The sequence below is a fragment of the Cavia porcellus genome, unplaced genomic scaffold (assembly GCF_034190915.1).
Source record: "Cavia porcellus strain 051 isolate PalLab524CR breed Dunkin Hartley unplaced genomic scaffold, mCavPor4.1 scaffold_27, whole genome shotgun sequence".
In the NCBI taxonomy this organism is placed as follows: Eukaryota; Metazoa; Chordata; class Mammalia; order Rodentia; family Caviidae; genus Cavia; species Cavia porcellus.
Window position 1 is genome coordinate 3,691,338 of NW_026947510.1, and position 15,623 is coordinate 3,706,960.

Here is a 15,623-nt window from a genome sequence, read left to right on the forward strand (position 1 = left end):
CGCTCTGGTCACAGAGCAGCTTAGCTGCTGTGAGACAGCACTGGTTGGAAATGCAAGTTTGGCCCCTTCCTCCTGCACTTTCTTGCTGCTGCACCTTCCACCATGGATGACGCAGCACAAACTCCCAGAGCCAAATAAACTTTCATTGTTTATAAATTACCCAATCTCAGGTACTCTGTTATAGCAACATAAAACAGACTAAGACAAATAGACTCCTGTGTTACCCTTCCAAGAGGATGGAGTGTGCACTGGGGCAGACAGACATGTAAACAAACCCTGACATTATCCTGCTTGCAGTCAGAACAACAGTGGCAGCACTAACGGGATGCTACAGAGTGCTGGGCAGGAAGGACCTGCTCTTACAACAGATGCCTGGAGACTCTGCAGGATTCATAATCACTCACTGGTCTTGACATGAAGAACACATAAAGGAGATACATGAGCATGTGCTGTGTGGTTGGTAGTTAAGATCCCTCCTGCAGCACTAATTCAAATTCACAAACTACTTAACAAATAAGATCAGCAAGGAGAATTCTTTGTTACTGGTCCTGGAGTTACCTGGTGCTTATACATTGGGATGGGCTCCATTTAGAAATCCTGAGAACTCAGCTTCAGAGTGAAGTGTGTACAGTATAAAAATTAAATCAATCCCAGAACCCATCAGCAAGGTGCATTTAGCTCTGACCCTTCTGTATTTCTTTGTAAGTAAAGGAGACACAGGCGTCACTTCTTCTCCAGCCCTACAGTGAAGCCAGGGAGCACTGAGTGGGTAAGAAGCACTATTTACTGCCCTTCCTACAGACATCCTGGTGAGATTCCACCAGTGTTTATTGTATGAACAAGGAATGAACTGCTGTTCTCACTTTGCTTACTTTGTCCACTTGCAGGACACCATTGGAAGGTCAACTGAGCATTCACCCTTCTTAATACCTACACAGCCCCTGGGGGACTGTGGGAAGCAACCATCGAGGCAGAAGGGTGGTGAAACCCAACATGACTGGGAGGGAGGCTTCCCTGCAACAAAACACCTCTAGGGACTTTCTTCTGCTCTGTGCTCCCCATCCCCACCTCTCCATAAAAGGCTATGAAAAAAGTCAACAAAATAAAAATCTAAGCAGGCTTATCAAGTTTTATCTAAATAAAAAATAGCAAAGACAAGAAAGCAAAACATGCGCAAACTCTGGAGATCTACTTTGGAGCTATAGTGGAGGGACAAAGTTTACTCTAAGCTTCCTGGTGGTTACAGCAAGAAGAGACATGGAAAAGGGGTACAGTTCTCTCTAAGTTTTAAACTGAAGATGTTCATTCCTCCATCTGCTCATTGCTCCAGCACTGAGAGGCACCTTTTTCTGTACATCAGGAGCCTTCCCTAGTATTCCAAGGTCGGTAGTATCCAGAGACAGTGAGTGCCTTGCTCTTAGGTATGAATGCGCAGAGGGATCTGAGCACAGATCGTGCTGTGAAATGAGACAAGGACTCACCCTACTTCCTGGAGTGTTTGCCCATTGTGAGAAGGTGAACCTAATTACTAGGGAAAGGGGGACACAGATAGGGACTACACAATGGCTCAGAGAGAATAAACAAGGGTGACTCTGGGAAAGGCATTTCCTCCTTCTCTGAGTCACACACTAGAGTTCTGCGAGGACTTCAAAGCTAGCGGCTTGTAGATGTTCTAGATTGTCTCATCACTTCCATTCAGCTTCTGTGGGAAATCTGGAAATCACCTAGCATAGTCTCCTCCACTCTTGGCCAAGGAATAGCAGAGTGGAAAGGAACTTGAGCGCCACCTCAGGAACAATAGTCCCTTCTGATTTTTTTTCTTTTGTTTGTTTGTGTGAGGGTTTTTTTGTGATACTGGGGATTGAACCCAGAACCTTTGCACTGGGCTACATTCCCAGCCCTTTTTACTTGGAGACAAGATCTTGCTAAATTGCAATGTAATCCTGGCAGCACTTAGACTTGTAATTTTCCTGCCTTTGTCTCCCAGACTGCTGGGATTGTATTCTGCTCCTTCTTAACAAGTGGCCACTTTCAACTGCTCATTTCCAGGGGAGAATGTGGGGGATCATCTGTACAACTCTCCTTGAATAAAGAGCAATTATTTCTATTTTGGCTAAAACTGGCCCTAGCTGCATGAACTAATATGAACAGAGCTGGCTAAGCCATTTCTTTATCCCTTCAATTGGCTTTAAGCAATGTAAATAGAGTCGGCTGAGGGGCTGATGTGTCATCTGTGAAGCAAGTCAACAGTCAGTGTTTCCCTGACCCGTGACTCCCAAAAGACATGGTTGAGCTGGGCGGGATAAAAAGCCACTGCTCCACACTGTCAACTGTGATCCAGCTGTGAAATAAGAGGCTATGATTTCCTAGGGCAGAAGAGTTTACACATCAGAACTGAAGCACTACCCCAAACACCAGATGCTATCTCAATAGTGTTATACAGATCACTCTTTATGCATATCCTTCCCTCTGCGCATTGTAGAGGTGACCTCAGGCCACCTAACCAGCCCAGCTCATAGCACTCACATACTTCCCACCTTTCTCACAGTCACTCATCCTTGAGCCACTTCCTTTCTTATGAGTTAATAAAATCCAAGTTGGGCCCTGGGTCAGGGCCCTTGTTTTGATGAACCACTATCTTGGCTGGACTTAGAACCTCCTTGGCTCTCCATATCTATAAGTATGTCTTAGTATCTTTATTTTTGCTGTGGTTGCACTGGAAGTGGGTAGATTGGAATTAACTCACTAGAATCCCAGTAACTTTTCCATAGGATTACAACGTAAACATCTCAAACTGTGACAGAGACCAGGAAGAGCTCTCTATATTGGGGCACTAAGTCATCCCCCACTAGCTCTTTCATTGTCCTTTATTCTCTCTCTCTCTCATTTCTAAGTCACTGATACTTGGGATACTTGTTATAAAGCAGAAACTGTTGACTATTTCTTGAGATGTTTTACTTGAACCTCCTAGAAAGTTTCACAAGTTCTATTACCATAGGGCATTTGCTCTTAGCAGGAGAGTGTTTTCTGGTACTCAGACTCCAGAATAAGGAAGCCTTGCACATTGAGGGGTAGAGTAGCCTGTCCCAACTAGATTAGAACAGCAAGGGGATCAGGACAGCTTTGATGAAAGGTAACATTAGTGGAGTCTCCCTGTCATTCATTTTGCCCTCAAAATCACTTTTTCATTTTTTAAAAAAAGTCATCTTTCTCAGCTTTTTTCAGGTATAGTCAATATCATTGACGATTATACACATTTACCTTTTGATGAGTATGATGAGTTGGGAGAGGGTAAGGCAGGATCTCACTATGTAGCTCAGGGTGGACTTGAACTCACTATGTAACCCCGGCTGGCTTCAAAATTGAAGTGATCCTCCTGCCTCAGCCTTCCTTGTGTTGGTTTACAGGCCTGTACCACCATACCTGACAACATTTTGATGATTTTAAACAGCCATATATATTATGATACCCTCACTATGATCAAGACACTAAACTTCCCCTCTCTATAAATTTCTGAATGGACTTTGTGTTTTATTTTGATTTTATGGTGAGAATACTTAGCATGAAGCTTATACTTTAAACATATTTTAAAGTGCACAAGCCAGGGGTGGTGGAATATGCCTGTAATTCCAGAACTCAGGAACCTGAGGCACAAGGATCACCATGAGTTCAAGGACAGCCTGAACTACATAGAGATCCTGTCTCAAAACAAAACAAAACAAACTCAAAATAAAAAATAAGCTGCACAACCCTATATTGTTACCATAAGTACTATACTTCAGAACTCATTTTATGATTGAGATTCAATGAATATTTTTCTTTGATTTCTACTCTGGTTAAGATAGTTACTAATTTTTGTACATCAGTCTTGCTTTTCTATTTTATTCTTAGTATATGTTTGTAATATATAACTGTAGTCATCTCAGTGAATTAGTACATACAGTATCACATTTCTGTATGCCTTATCCTTCTTCAGCAAACATTTATGAAGTACTTATTGTATACCAGATCCTATGGCTAGATGTTGTGAAGAGAGATGTGAATCTTTTTTGGGGCATGGTTTCCTCTTAGTTTAGTGAATATTAAAAGCATAGGACAATTTCTCAACAAGTAGCTTGGAAGGCCATGTGAGGGTAGAGAGCTTAAGAAACAATCAAGGGAATTAGAGTTGCGTTAGTAGCTTAGAAACATCTCCTTAGGTAAATTCTCTTCCCTGCCCTTCCCTGCTTACCTGAAATTTCAAGACACAGAGGGGACAATTGGAAGACGCGTTTCCTGTGCATGGTGGTCTCTAAAACCCAAGGACATTTGGCAATCATAGATGGGCAGCACAAAGAAAATAGGCAACTCTATCACAGGGACAGCTCCGGTGAGTGGATTACCAGGAGTGGTGGATTATCACGACCAAGATATGTTCTTCAGGTATGAAAAACTGACAGTTGTATCACTTACTTATTTAGATAAAATGGTGATAAAATTATCAAGAGATTCACTTGACCTTATCTCTAAACTCGTCTTACAAGATTAAATTTGACCCTATATTTTTCTGCCAAATTCTTCTCTGAGAAAAGTGGAACTGCTACACTCTTGTAGCAGAGAGGTTAGTCCACAGCTCTTAAAGCAACTGAGGTGTCTCTTCTTTGAACTCTGAAGAAAATCCCACTACTGGGTGGCAAGGGGCCTGAGCATGGAGCTTTGAAGCGCCATTTTGGCTCGGAACAGTAATGACTGATGTGGAGCCTGCTCCTATGTTGGCTTCTTCCACAGCCTCAGAGTGGGGGGATGGTAGGCCTCCCTTGAAATTCTCCTCCAAAGCTCTTCAGGAAAAGGGTTTGATATTGAAGATTCCCTCGAAAGCTCTACTGCTCCCCTCACAGGTTTTTCTAGCCTAATCCCTCACTCTCAGGTTTCTCTTTGTCTGGAGCCAGCCACTGGGGCCCAGAGTGGCTGCTACCCTGGACCCCCTCAGCCTCCTTTCCAGCCTGCTACCCGAGGTTTCCTTCACCTCCTGCCCTCCCCCAGGCTGGCCTGAGCCTGGGCCCTGATTCCAGCTCAATTTAGAAAAATGTAAATACAATACATCTCGCCTGCTGCCTCCCTCTGCCGATGACCTGCCCACCACTAGGACTGACAGGCTCAGAATGGGCTCAGCACACTTCCTGCCTGCATGGGTGGTCCCCAGGATCAGGGGAAGGAAGCTGACAGCTGAGAGCAGGGCAGGGATCACCGTGTCAGGCACACCAGAGGGAGTGGGCAGTTTCAGTTTCACTCCTTTCATTTTTTGTTCAAATCTAAGACAAGGGCCCTGGGGAGCTGGAAAACCGGGGAGGCAGAACCCTCACTCCTCACGGTCCCTTCACCAGGCCCATGTTTGTAAGGTTCCGATCAAATTCTCTCCTGGAACAACGCAGATAGGGCCTCCAGCCTCCGTTCTGCTAGCTGACTTACTGGGAAGACCCTGCAGCCCATCTTAGCCCTAGGTCTTCAAGGTGTGTCATTTAGCTGCTGTGCATGAGCTAGGATGCCGTAAGAATCTTTGGGTTCCATGGCCCCCACAGGCTGACTTGTTATTTTTATCAATGCAGAATGATCATATGCACTTTGCACCAGGCTGTGCATTTGGGAGCCTCCTTTGCTCTGTCCCTCAGAAATCTAGGAACCTGGGAAAGCAAGGCAATACCGACTCTGTTTTAGGTCTTGGGGCACACCGCACAATCAGCTTTGCATGCAGACTAGGGAGGTTTCCTTAGTGTCAAGCAAGAGCCCAGTGAGAGGACCTGGCTGAGGCAGTGCTGCTAGCCAGATGCAGAGCTGATTGCCACTCAAGTTTCAGCTGACACTCTGAGAGCCTGGCCAGGAAAGACACTGTTCACTCTGCTCCACAAGTAGTCACGTGGAAAGATAGTGTCATGTGGAGCAACAGGTGCAGAAGAACGTTTACTTTAAGGACAAGAGAAATCAGAAGTAGTGGAAAAGTGACTATTGTCAAGACTTATCCACTACCCACAGGGAGAGCAGAAACTGTCACATCCCACGAGGTTATGACGTCTGAGTCTTCCTTCTCACAGAGCTGTTTCCCAGAGCTGCCATCTAGAAGCAGCATGGATGGGTTCATGTTACACCTTCTCTTATTTCCCTGGCTTACTGGGGGTGAGGGGCAGACAGGGAGGAGAGCAGAATGGCCTGATGTGGGGGAGGGGTGGGAGGAGGAAGGGAAGAAAGGAGGCATAGGAGAAGGAGGAGGAGGCAGAGGAAGAGAAATTAGGATAACCACCACTCTCTCGATGATCCACTCACTGGATTATCAGCCCATAAATAAGTGAGAAGCCATGCAGCATTGCTACAAAGAGAAATTCTTTCTGCCTAGATAAAAAAGGCCAGAGACAGATGAGCTGATGCCTCATTTACTCCACCAACCCTCCACAGCTTTATCTGGTATGCTCATGGTGTCCGTGCCACAGGACCACTGGGCAAGAGCATGCAATTCCGGGAACCTGGAATGCCAGGAGCCCTCAGGAATTAATTACCAATGGTACCCTGTTTCAGGAGGCAACTTGTTTGAAATTCTGTAGGGCAGGAGTTAAAACAATGCTTTCTGGAGCAGATGACACAAGAGCTTCCCTGTACATGAGCATAAAAAGGCACAGAGATTTCCAGGGCCAAGTGGACCCCACAGGTCAGGCATGGAAGGGGTGAGATGCAGGGTGAGTTGTGAGACAATAGAGCTGTATGACCAGTGGGACACCTCATGGGGAAAGAGAGACGGTGATGGCAAGTGGCTGGGTGGAGGATGTAGGAGAAAGAAGACCAGCGACCATAGAAAGGAAGGAAAGATGCTACCAAAGTTGCCCAGAGGGAAGATCATGGACTCTAAACCCACCAGACTGGAGGAGGGGCAGTGTAAAAAAGCAGTGATGTGAAGATTTCTCAGTGAAGGGGTCTAGAAGACAGGGTGGGGCTATTCGTGGGGTAAACAACCCAGGATACAGAGAGCAGAACTCAGTTTCCATGCAGAATAGCTTAGAAATGGTTCTGAGCCTTTATCTAAAGTCTCAAAACACACCTGAGATGCTAATCAGGAGACAAGCCGCCTGTGTTTGGTATTGTCTCTAAAACCCGGGGATGTTTGGTGAAGGCCGAAAGCAAGAAGAGAATGGGCAACTCCCCATAACACATTTTCACATGGTCATCTGGAAGCAAAGGAGCCCCAGCCCCTCAAAATGAAGCAAGAGGTCTACAAATCCCAAAACCTGACAGGCATGGGCCACATCTGGGTCCCTGTGTCCCTTGTGCCTGATACCACAGCCTTGACCTCAGGATCATGAGGAGAGGATGGTACAGAGGAAGGATGAGGAATGGGAATTGAGGTTTAGCTGAATCTTCAAAGTTAAGTCTTTAATTCAAGCCAAGTCAGCCTTAAAGTCACAGGATTCTACTCTGTCCACTTCCACAAAGGACTTGATGACTGAAAAGAAAGGGGTAAAACCATGGGTGGCTTTTCTTTAAAGGAAATCTTAAAAATACACATGGCTTGGGAGATGAAAATTACTACATGTATACAAATATTTGGATATGTCCGTGGTAAAGAGGGCAACAACTAAAAAGTAAATGTTATGGTTGTCACCTAAAGTGTCTTTCAAAGTGCATTGTGTGGAAGGGTTGCTTGCCAGCTAAAGAGCTTCTGAAATGATTGGATCATGAGGGCTTTAACCTCAGCAATGGATTAATCCACTGATAAGGTCATAATTTGATGGAAATAATAGGAGGAAGGGCCTAGTTGCAGGGAGTAGCAGATCATGAAGCATGACCTTAGGGGCTGGCTATATCTGGTGGTTAACCTTTCTTCTTTGGTTCTGTCCTTCTCTTCTGCTTCCTGGCTGCCAAGAGGTCAGCAGCTTTCCCACCATCCCCTTCCACCAGGATGTCTTGCTTCACTTCAGGCCCACAGCAATGGAGCCACCTGGCCATGGCCTGACTTCTCTGAAACTGTGACCCATGGAAACCTTCTCCCCTCTCTAAGATTTTTTCCCAGGTGTTTGGTCACAGTAATGAAAAGGTGACTAACAAAACAAAGTATGGTTTCCATTTCTCTGGCACTGAAGAAAGAAGTTTACAGGTATTTATTGAGGAAAAAGTTCACTGAATTTTCACTGTGTTCCAGAAACTGTACTGAGCACTGTGACTAAAGAGGACTAAGACACAGTCTCTGCCTCCAAAAGTGACCATATTTTCTAAAAGGCACAAGTACAGAAGAGAAGAGAGGAAATGAGAATTGAAGAATCAAAACATGCCTCCAAGAGCAGTTCTCAACAAGACTTATGGGCACATGGAACAAACAGGGACAGAAAATGCAAGTGTGATAGGAGAGCCACCCACACACACACACTTGTGGCCCTGTGAAGGGAATAAAACAAGCACCAACTTGTGGGTGCCCCTGTGTGCTGTGCCAGAGGAGGTGAACTTTGTCCTGAGAGAAGTCAGTCACACTGAATGACGAGATGTAGAAAAAGCCACATTCTCTGGTGTGCGTTTTGAAAAGCCATTCTAAAGGTTGAAACCACATGAAAGAGGGAGTGGAAAGGGAGCAGAGAGAGGAGTTACCGTGAATTTGCAATACTTCAAAGGAGAAAGGGTGAGGTTTCAAAGAGGAATTCGAAAGTATTGCTAAAGGCAAAGTTAGTGGTTGAAGGATCCCTCTGCTAGAGTCATGCCCAGTTGAAAGGATGTCCTAGAGAATTAAACGACTCGGATGTGGCTTCTAGCTTTTGATGCCCTGCTCTCCTCTGAGGTGGATGGGTCTACTCCATTTCCCCTCTGTGGGGTGATTCTTACCAGCCTTGGTAGACATTTCCAGAGAGCCAGAGAGACTCGGGCCCTTCCAAATTCAGTATTTGACTTTCATTTTAAATGAAGTGTAAATAATAAGCAATCAAGATGCACTTCCCTTTCTTTTAGAGCTTAACAATATTTAAGTGTACAGCTAAGAAAAATAAGATTTCCCTCAATGGCAGTGTGACTGACAGAAGGAATTCATCTCACTACCCAGAGAAATGGCCTAAGGGCCTCAACATTTTGGGTTGCATTTAAGAATCTGAGGTTGGTTTTAAGGAGGATAACTGAATTCCTGAGCTAGGAACGCAATAGCAATTATGCTTTGGATGACTGCAGGAGCAAAATCTTGTGGGTTTTAGATAAACAGATGACAAAAAGAGCCCATTGGAAACTCCAGACTTGTCATGTGTAACCCTAAGGGCTTAGAATTTTCTGAAAGAACAAAGTTCTCAGAGTGTTTGGGGCTCTGGCTTCTGATTCCCACAAGTGCATTAGAGTCCAGCACCCTAATTCTTTAAGCATTCCTTCACAATTCCAATGCTGATGGAACAGGAATAACCTGCAGTGCTCATTACATCCAGAGGCTTCAAATTATTTTTAGTCAAATGCTTGCTGGATTCCAGAGAAGCTGAACTCTTGATGGGGACAATGGTGGTGACTATTCCCTGAGAATCCATGGCTACAAGCACTGTTTAGCTGCTTTGTACTAGCTGTCTGATGCTCAGAACAGTCCTGTGAGGTAGGTGCTGTTATCATCAAAGCCATTGTGTAGATGGGAAAATTGAACTTGAATGACTTTAAGCAGCAAGCCCAGAGTCACAAGGCTACTCACATGCAGCAAGTAAGGTGTAGATCCCAGTAGGCTGACTCCATACCGTCCCCTAGTAACCCTGTACAACATGATGAATTTGATTGAGTCTGTTCATCCCAGGCTTTGATTGTGCATGAAAACACATACTCCACTGAAGGATGAAGAGGACTGTACAGGGATAAAAGTAAGGAGGGGGACCTAACCAGAAAATTCTGTCTTCATACTTACATAAAATGAAGTAGCAAATTCATACCAAAAAACCCTAAAGAATTTCTGTGAGTCTCAGAATGGAAAACTCATGTATGACCCAAGGTTTATTTTTCTTCTAGACAAGACTATATCAAGATCAATTGAATTGTTCACTAAATCAGTATCAGTGCAAACCTGAAGTGATGCCAGTGTTCTGGAATCCAAAATTGTTCTTTTTTCTAGGTGCTAATAAATATTTGATGAGTGAGTGAATGAATGAATGAGTCTGCCTATGCTTAGCCGTTCCTTCCTTGGTCATAGGACACTTTCTGCACTAGCAACTCAATTCCCCATGAGAAACAGAGAATTCAGGGTTTACAATTACTCCATCCTAGTGTTCCAGGAAACTGAGTTAGGTAGAAATACTATAGGCAGGGATAGGGCCCTAGAAGAACACAGTGCAGAAGACCAACTGCAGGGGAAACAGACACCTCCCACTGTGGGCCAGACCTCACTTCCTAAGCATAAGCAACAGAATTGATATTTTAAATAGGTCTTTATCACCCCGAGGAAGCCAGGAGTCACCATCCCAACCCTCTACAGGAAGAATCATTGCTCTTTAAGTATGCCGGCTTATAGTGTGACTTACTTCCCCATTTCATCCCCATTTAGTCAATTTTGCTTGAACAATTACACTTGTAACCTTACTGTTTGACCATAGTTCTGTCCCCTCTCGTGCTCATCTTGTGACCTCCATGTTTTCCCTACCTCAGACCTGCCTCATTTTGTGATTCTGCTCTATAAAAGTCTAGAAAATACAGAGTATTTGGCAACCCACTCAGGACACTTTCTGTTTGTCTCTCAGACAGAAGCTTTCTTTCTCTCAAAAAATATATTCTGCTCTTAATCTCCATTGTTTCTAAAATTCATTCTTCAATTTTAGAGAACAGAAACTAGTACTAGACATCTTCTAGGTTGGGAGTTTCATTCCCCTATATCACTAGCTTGAAATGGAAATTTGACTGATCTTTCTCATGTCTGCATCTGAACTTTCCCTATCCAAAAGCTACAATTTGCTTTTCATGGTCAACAGTGCCTTGTAGTCATGAGACATTGCACTTGCCAGTCCTCTTCCTTGGAATGATCTTCTTTACTCTTATCACTAATAAATAGATTCTTTGCACCAGAGAAGACCATAGGGTCATTAAGTCAACTTCCTACCTATACTGGAAACTTCAGAATATCTCAGATCTACTATGCACCAAGCCTTGGTTTGAAAATGATCCATTTGGCCAGGGATTTAGCTCAGCGGTGTAAGTGCCTGCCTGGCAAGCACGGGGTCGTGAGTTAGATCCCAGGAACAAAAAAAAAAAAAATCCATTTAACTCTTAAAATAATTATTACAAATTTATCTCCATTAGGAAATATTCTCCCCTAAGAAACTTTCATTCTCTCATACAGTAAGCTTTGTTTATTGGACATACTGCCCGTTTCATGTGCCAGGAAACGTGCTGGTTTCTGAAGGGTACAGAGATGAATAATCCATGGTACCTTTTCACTGCACTTTTGAACCTCATGGACTAGGCCTTTGAAGAAGAGATATGTGGCTAATAGTACCATAATTCAGTATGATCCTATCTGTTATGCATGAGATCAAAAGCGTCCCCCCAAAGTTGGTGTGTTCATAGGTGAAGAGTTTGGAATGTCATTAAATCATGTGATGCTAACCTCATTCATGGGCTAACTCACTGATAAATTCATAAGTGAATGTGATTTTAGCAAACAAAGGATTATAGAAACAAATCTCTGTTTTTGAAGGATGTAACTTATCTCCTTCCTCTCTAGCTCTCTTCCTGTTTACTGCTTCCTGTCTGCCATAATGTGAGTAGTTGTCATCTGTCAAGATATTTCTGCCTGAGTGTCAGCCAACCAAGGACTGAAACCTGAAATTGTGAGCCAAAACTACTTCTTCTTCTTTAAGCTATGTCTATTAGGTATTTCGTCCCATCAATAGAAAAGCGGCCAATATACAATGAATCAGTGTGTGCACCAAACACGATGCTAGGACACAAAGGCAAATAAAAATCATGATCCCACTCAGGAAGAAATGGGGCTTGACTTGAAAATTTTCACAGAGGAAGCACCATGGATAGCTACACTATAGATGAGCCTGAAAGGTCTAGATCACTGAGGAGGAAAGAAAAGTGAATAGGGGGCTGGGAATATCCAGCTTAATGTACACTGATAATTCTTCCAAATTACAAGACTTCAGGATGTGGAATAATTAAAGTTATGCACTGGAACTGCATTTTCACGCATTACCTGTGGCTAGGTGAGTTGGTCTAGTTTTTTTGTGTTTGAAGTGATTTAGAAAAATAAATCAAGCACCATGTAATGAACCCATGTTAGATTAATCATACTTGTGCAAATCCATGTTAATGAAATATTAATGTGAAATACTAAATACTACACAAAGATAATGTGTGTTGTGTTATAGGATTAAAACCTGGAAAATTGGAAAATGACCCTATATGCCCTTCACTGGAAGACAGGTACGGTGGTACCCCAGTTCACAAACTTAATTTTTTCCATGATTCAATTTGCAATTGTGGAACTAACTCTGCAATGAGAATCATGGAAATAATTAAATTAGTCAATTGAGATACTACTGAAAATATATTACACTATCATTTACTAAAGGAACTACAATGCAGTATAGGTTTTAATATTAGGTGAAAACTTGGGAACATTTATTATAATAGTAAGTGAAAAAATAAATTAATATAAATGATCACAACTTTATTTTTGAAATCTTATACATAACAAAAGAGATCTAAAATATGGCATTTTGAAAGGCATTTATCATCATCATCATCATCATTATTATTATTATTATTATGATTATTATTATTATTATTTGGTATTGGGGATCAAACCTACAACCTCACACTTGTCAGCAGGCACTTATGCCACTGAGCTAAACTCCTGGCCCCCCCCCTTTTTTTTTTACAATCAAAAATTTTTGCTACACATATGATTGCTGTTTTCACCTATACCCATGTAGTTTTGGTTTTTTGTTTGTTTGTTTGTGTTTGTGTTTTTAGTTTGTAGTAGAAAATTTATTCTCTAGAAACATTGGTATGAATTTCCTTCCAAAGTTATCAAGTCTTCCAGTTCTTTTCGTTCTTCCCTCTTCTCTTTGTAAGTACCCAGGTTTTAACACACAATAGTTTTATATTTAACCGCACAGCAGCTGACAAAATAGAGTATATTTCCCTCTTCTCTACTTTCCTAGGTCCTCAAGCCCTTTAATAGAAACAACTGTGACACTGTACATAGCTTTTAAGGTCTTCAAAGCTATTAATCAATAAATGGAGCCATCCATGAGGTAGATATTATTGTTGTTGTTATTGTCATTATCATTATTATTGCTAAACAAATTGAGGTACGTAAAGATTAACCACTTACCTAAAGTAATCCAGCTACTCCATCAGGGAGGTGGAATTTGAATCCAGGGACTATGGCTCTCAATCACTCAGAAAAAGTAAGCTACCAAATAGCTGGCTAATAGGGCAGACACGCAGGCAGGAATGGCAAATTGCACAGATAATGAGGGCGAGAAGAGACTGGGGCCGGGAGCTGGAGGTAGAGAGACAGAGCTCCTGGCCTAATGGAAGCCCTTCCCAGTGGGAGCCTCAATTGTTGGCAGTGGCATCTTTCTTTCTGGAAGAGGGGACAGGAAGTGTAGAGGGAAATCTGGAAGACGAGTAGTCACCTCTGTGTAAGTGTCTAGCCCACCACTGGTGAGGGGGAAAGGAAGCACTTAGCTAAACATAAAAAGTGTGAGGAACTCAGGAACTGTTTCCATAAACCAGGTCTTAATGTTTTTTTGCCAGGTGCCCATAAATCACACATCATGGTTGTTCCTTTTCTGGTGGGGTGATTTAGGTTACAAAAACAGCTCAGATTTTGACACAGATTTTAGATGCCTCAGGACTTTAACAGATCTTTCATGGCCATCAAATCGAGACCCTGCCATCCTTGAACCCTTAACATACATACACACATGCCTAAAACCAAACAGGACAAATATTCTCTAGAAATAAAGGACACAGAGAAGCATTTTTAGCCTCATATTAAAAGTATATAGTCAGAGGTGATATCAGGACCAATTGTAGGAATACAGTGGCAGATGCAGTATTGAATGAAATATTTGATTCTTTTGTTGGCTGATATTGATTTTTCTCCATAATTTCTTGATTGAGTAATGTTTGGATGCTATATATGAGTTACTTATTTATTTATTTATTTTTTTTTTTTTCGGTACTGGGGATCGAACTCACGACCTCACACTTGCCAGGCAGGTGCTTATGCCCCTGAGCTAAATCCCCAGCCCCCTGAGTTATTTATTTGGTATTTTATACTTTTTATTTGTTAGTTCTAAGACTCAAGGCTTTTCAAATACCCATCACAGGAGATCAGGGCCTAAAGGCAGCTGATGTAAACTGGAACACATCTGATAATGGAGAACTCTTGGCTTCTAAGCCACATCAGTAAAGCTTACTTTCCCTTATGGGCACTCTGCCCAAGCAAAACAACCAGAAGCTCTGCCACTGGGCACTGACCTGGGTACTCAGGGCAAAACTTAAACTTTTTGTTGAAAGTTTGTCATCTTGTCCTGTCTTTACCCGATCGGATTCAAAGAACTTCCTTTATCACTCATCAAAGGTTTCTTTGACAAGGGTCTATTTTACTCTTTCTTTATGGAACCTGAATTCTGAAATTCCAAATAGCACTGTTTCCCTTTCATCTTTGTCAATAATAGAAACCACAAGAATGGCCTCCAGAGACCAAATTTTTCACTTTATAGATGAGCAGAAAAGGTCTAGGAGGACGTGAACCTGGCAGCATCTGTCAAATTGGTGATAGAGCTGCTGCTGGCTCTCATTCCAGATTGCTTCTCAATTTTCACATGGCATTTATGGAGACCTGAGTGGCTGCATTGCTCAGGAAGGAGCAGAGGCTGCCACACCCACAACTACAGGCTCCTGAAGGGGCCCACACCCCTTGTGGGGCCCACTCATCTGAACCCGCCCCAGTGCAGGAAGGACCAGGGGTTCTTACTCATTTCCATGTACTCTGGAGTCAGCCCCGTGTATGGCTCTAGGCTATAGTCCAGGTCCCACTGCTCTGGATGCTTTGAATGCTGGGGGTCAGCTTCTCCGGGTTCTGTCTCATCTTTCAGCTTCCGAAACAGTTTCTTTAGTTTCCTGGGAAAGAAATAGAACAGTTATCAAAAGTCTCTTGAGAACAGGGTTATTTCTGTAGACAGAAAGGAGCAAACAACTAAATTGGAATGTTCAAGTCATCTCTTACCTAATGTTAGATAGACACTAAGTAGACAACTTCTCTCCTAAAGACAATCTTCTTTATAAAGATAATGAAAGACCCCCGCTCTTTGGGTTTCTTTAAACCCAAAGAAATGTTTAATTCCTCTTGCAACAAGAGTTGACCCTTCCTGTCAAATATAAAGCCTTTTCTGCTGACTAGCAGGAGATCTTCCACTCTTCATTCAGAACGGAGGGTCCAGAAAGTAAAAGAAAGATGCTTTTCTCAGAAAAGGCATTTTTAGGGTCTCAATAACAGCATCTCCCCTTTAAAGTCGAGCTACACATTTCCCACCACTAGTATGGGCTGAACTTTTGTCCTCTCTAAAATTCAGCTGTTGAAGCTCTATCCAATATGAGTGGTTTTGGAGACGGAGCATCCAGGAGGTGACTAACATTAAATG

The 15,623-nt window shown here is 42.8% G+C and overlaps 1 protein-coding gene across 5 annotated transcripts in view; it reads right to left on the minus strand.

Annotated features, from left to right (window-relative positions):
• Nucleotides 1-15,623, minus strand: part of Ano2 (anoctamin 2) — a 345,087-nt gene that overhangs the window by 20,603 nt on the left and 308,861 nt on the right. For all 5 annotated transcript variants that reach the window (XM_063237730.1, XM_063237729.1, XM_063237731.1 and 2 more), the window contains one exon: nucleotides 14,957-15,102. In XM_063237730.1, the coding sequence (XP_063093800.1) occupies nucleotides 14,957-15,102 (146 nt within the window). The remainder of the gene's footprint in view (nucleotides 1-14,956; nucleotides 15,103-15,623) is intronic.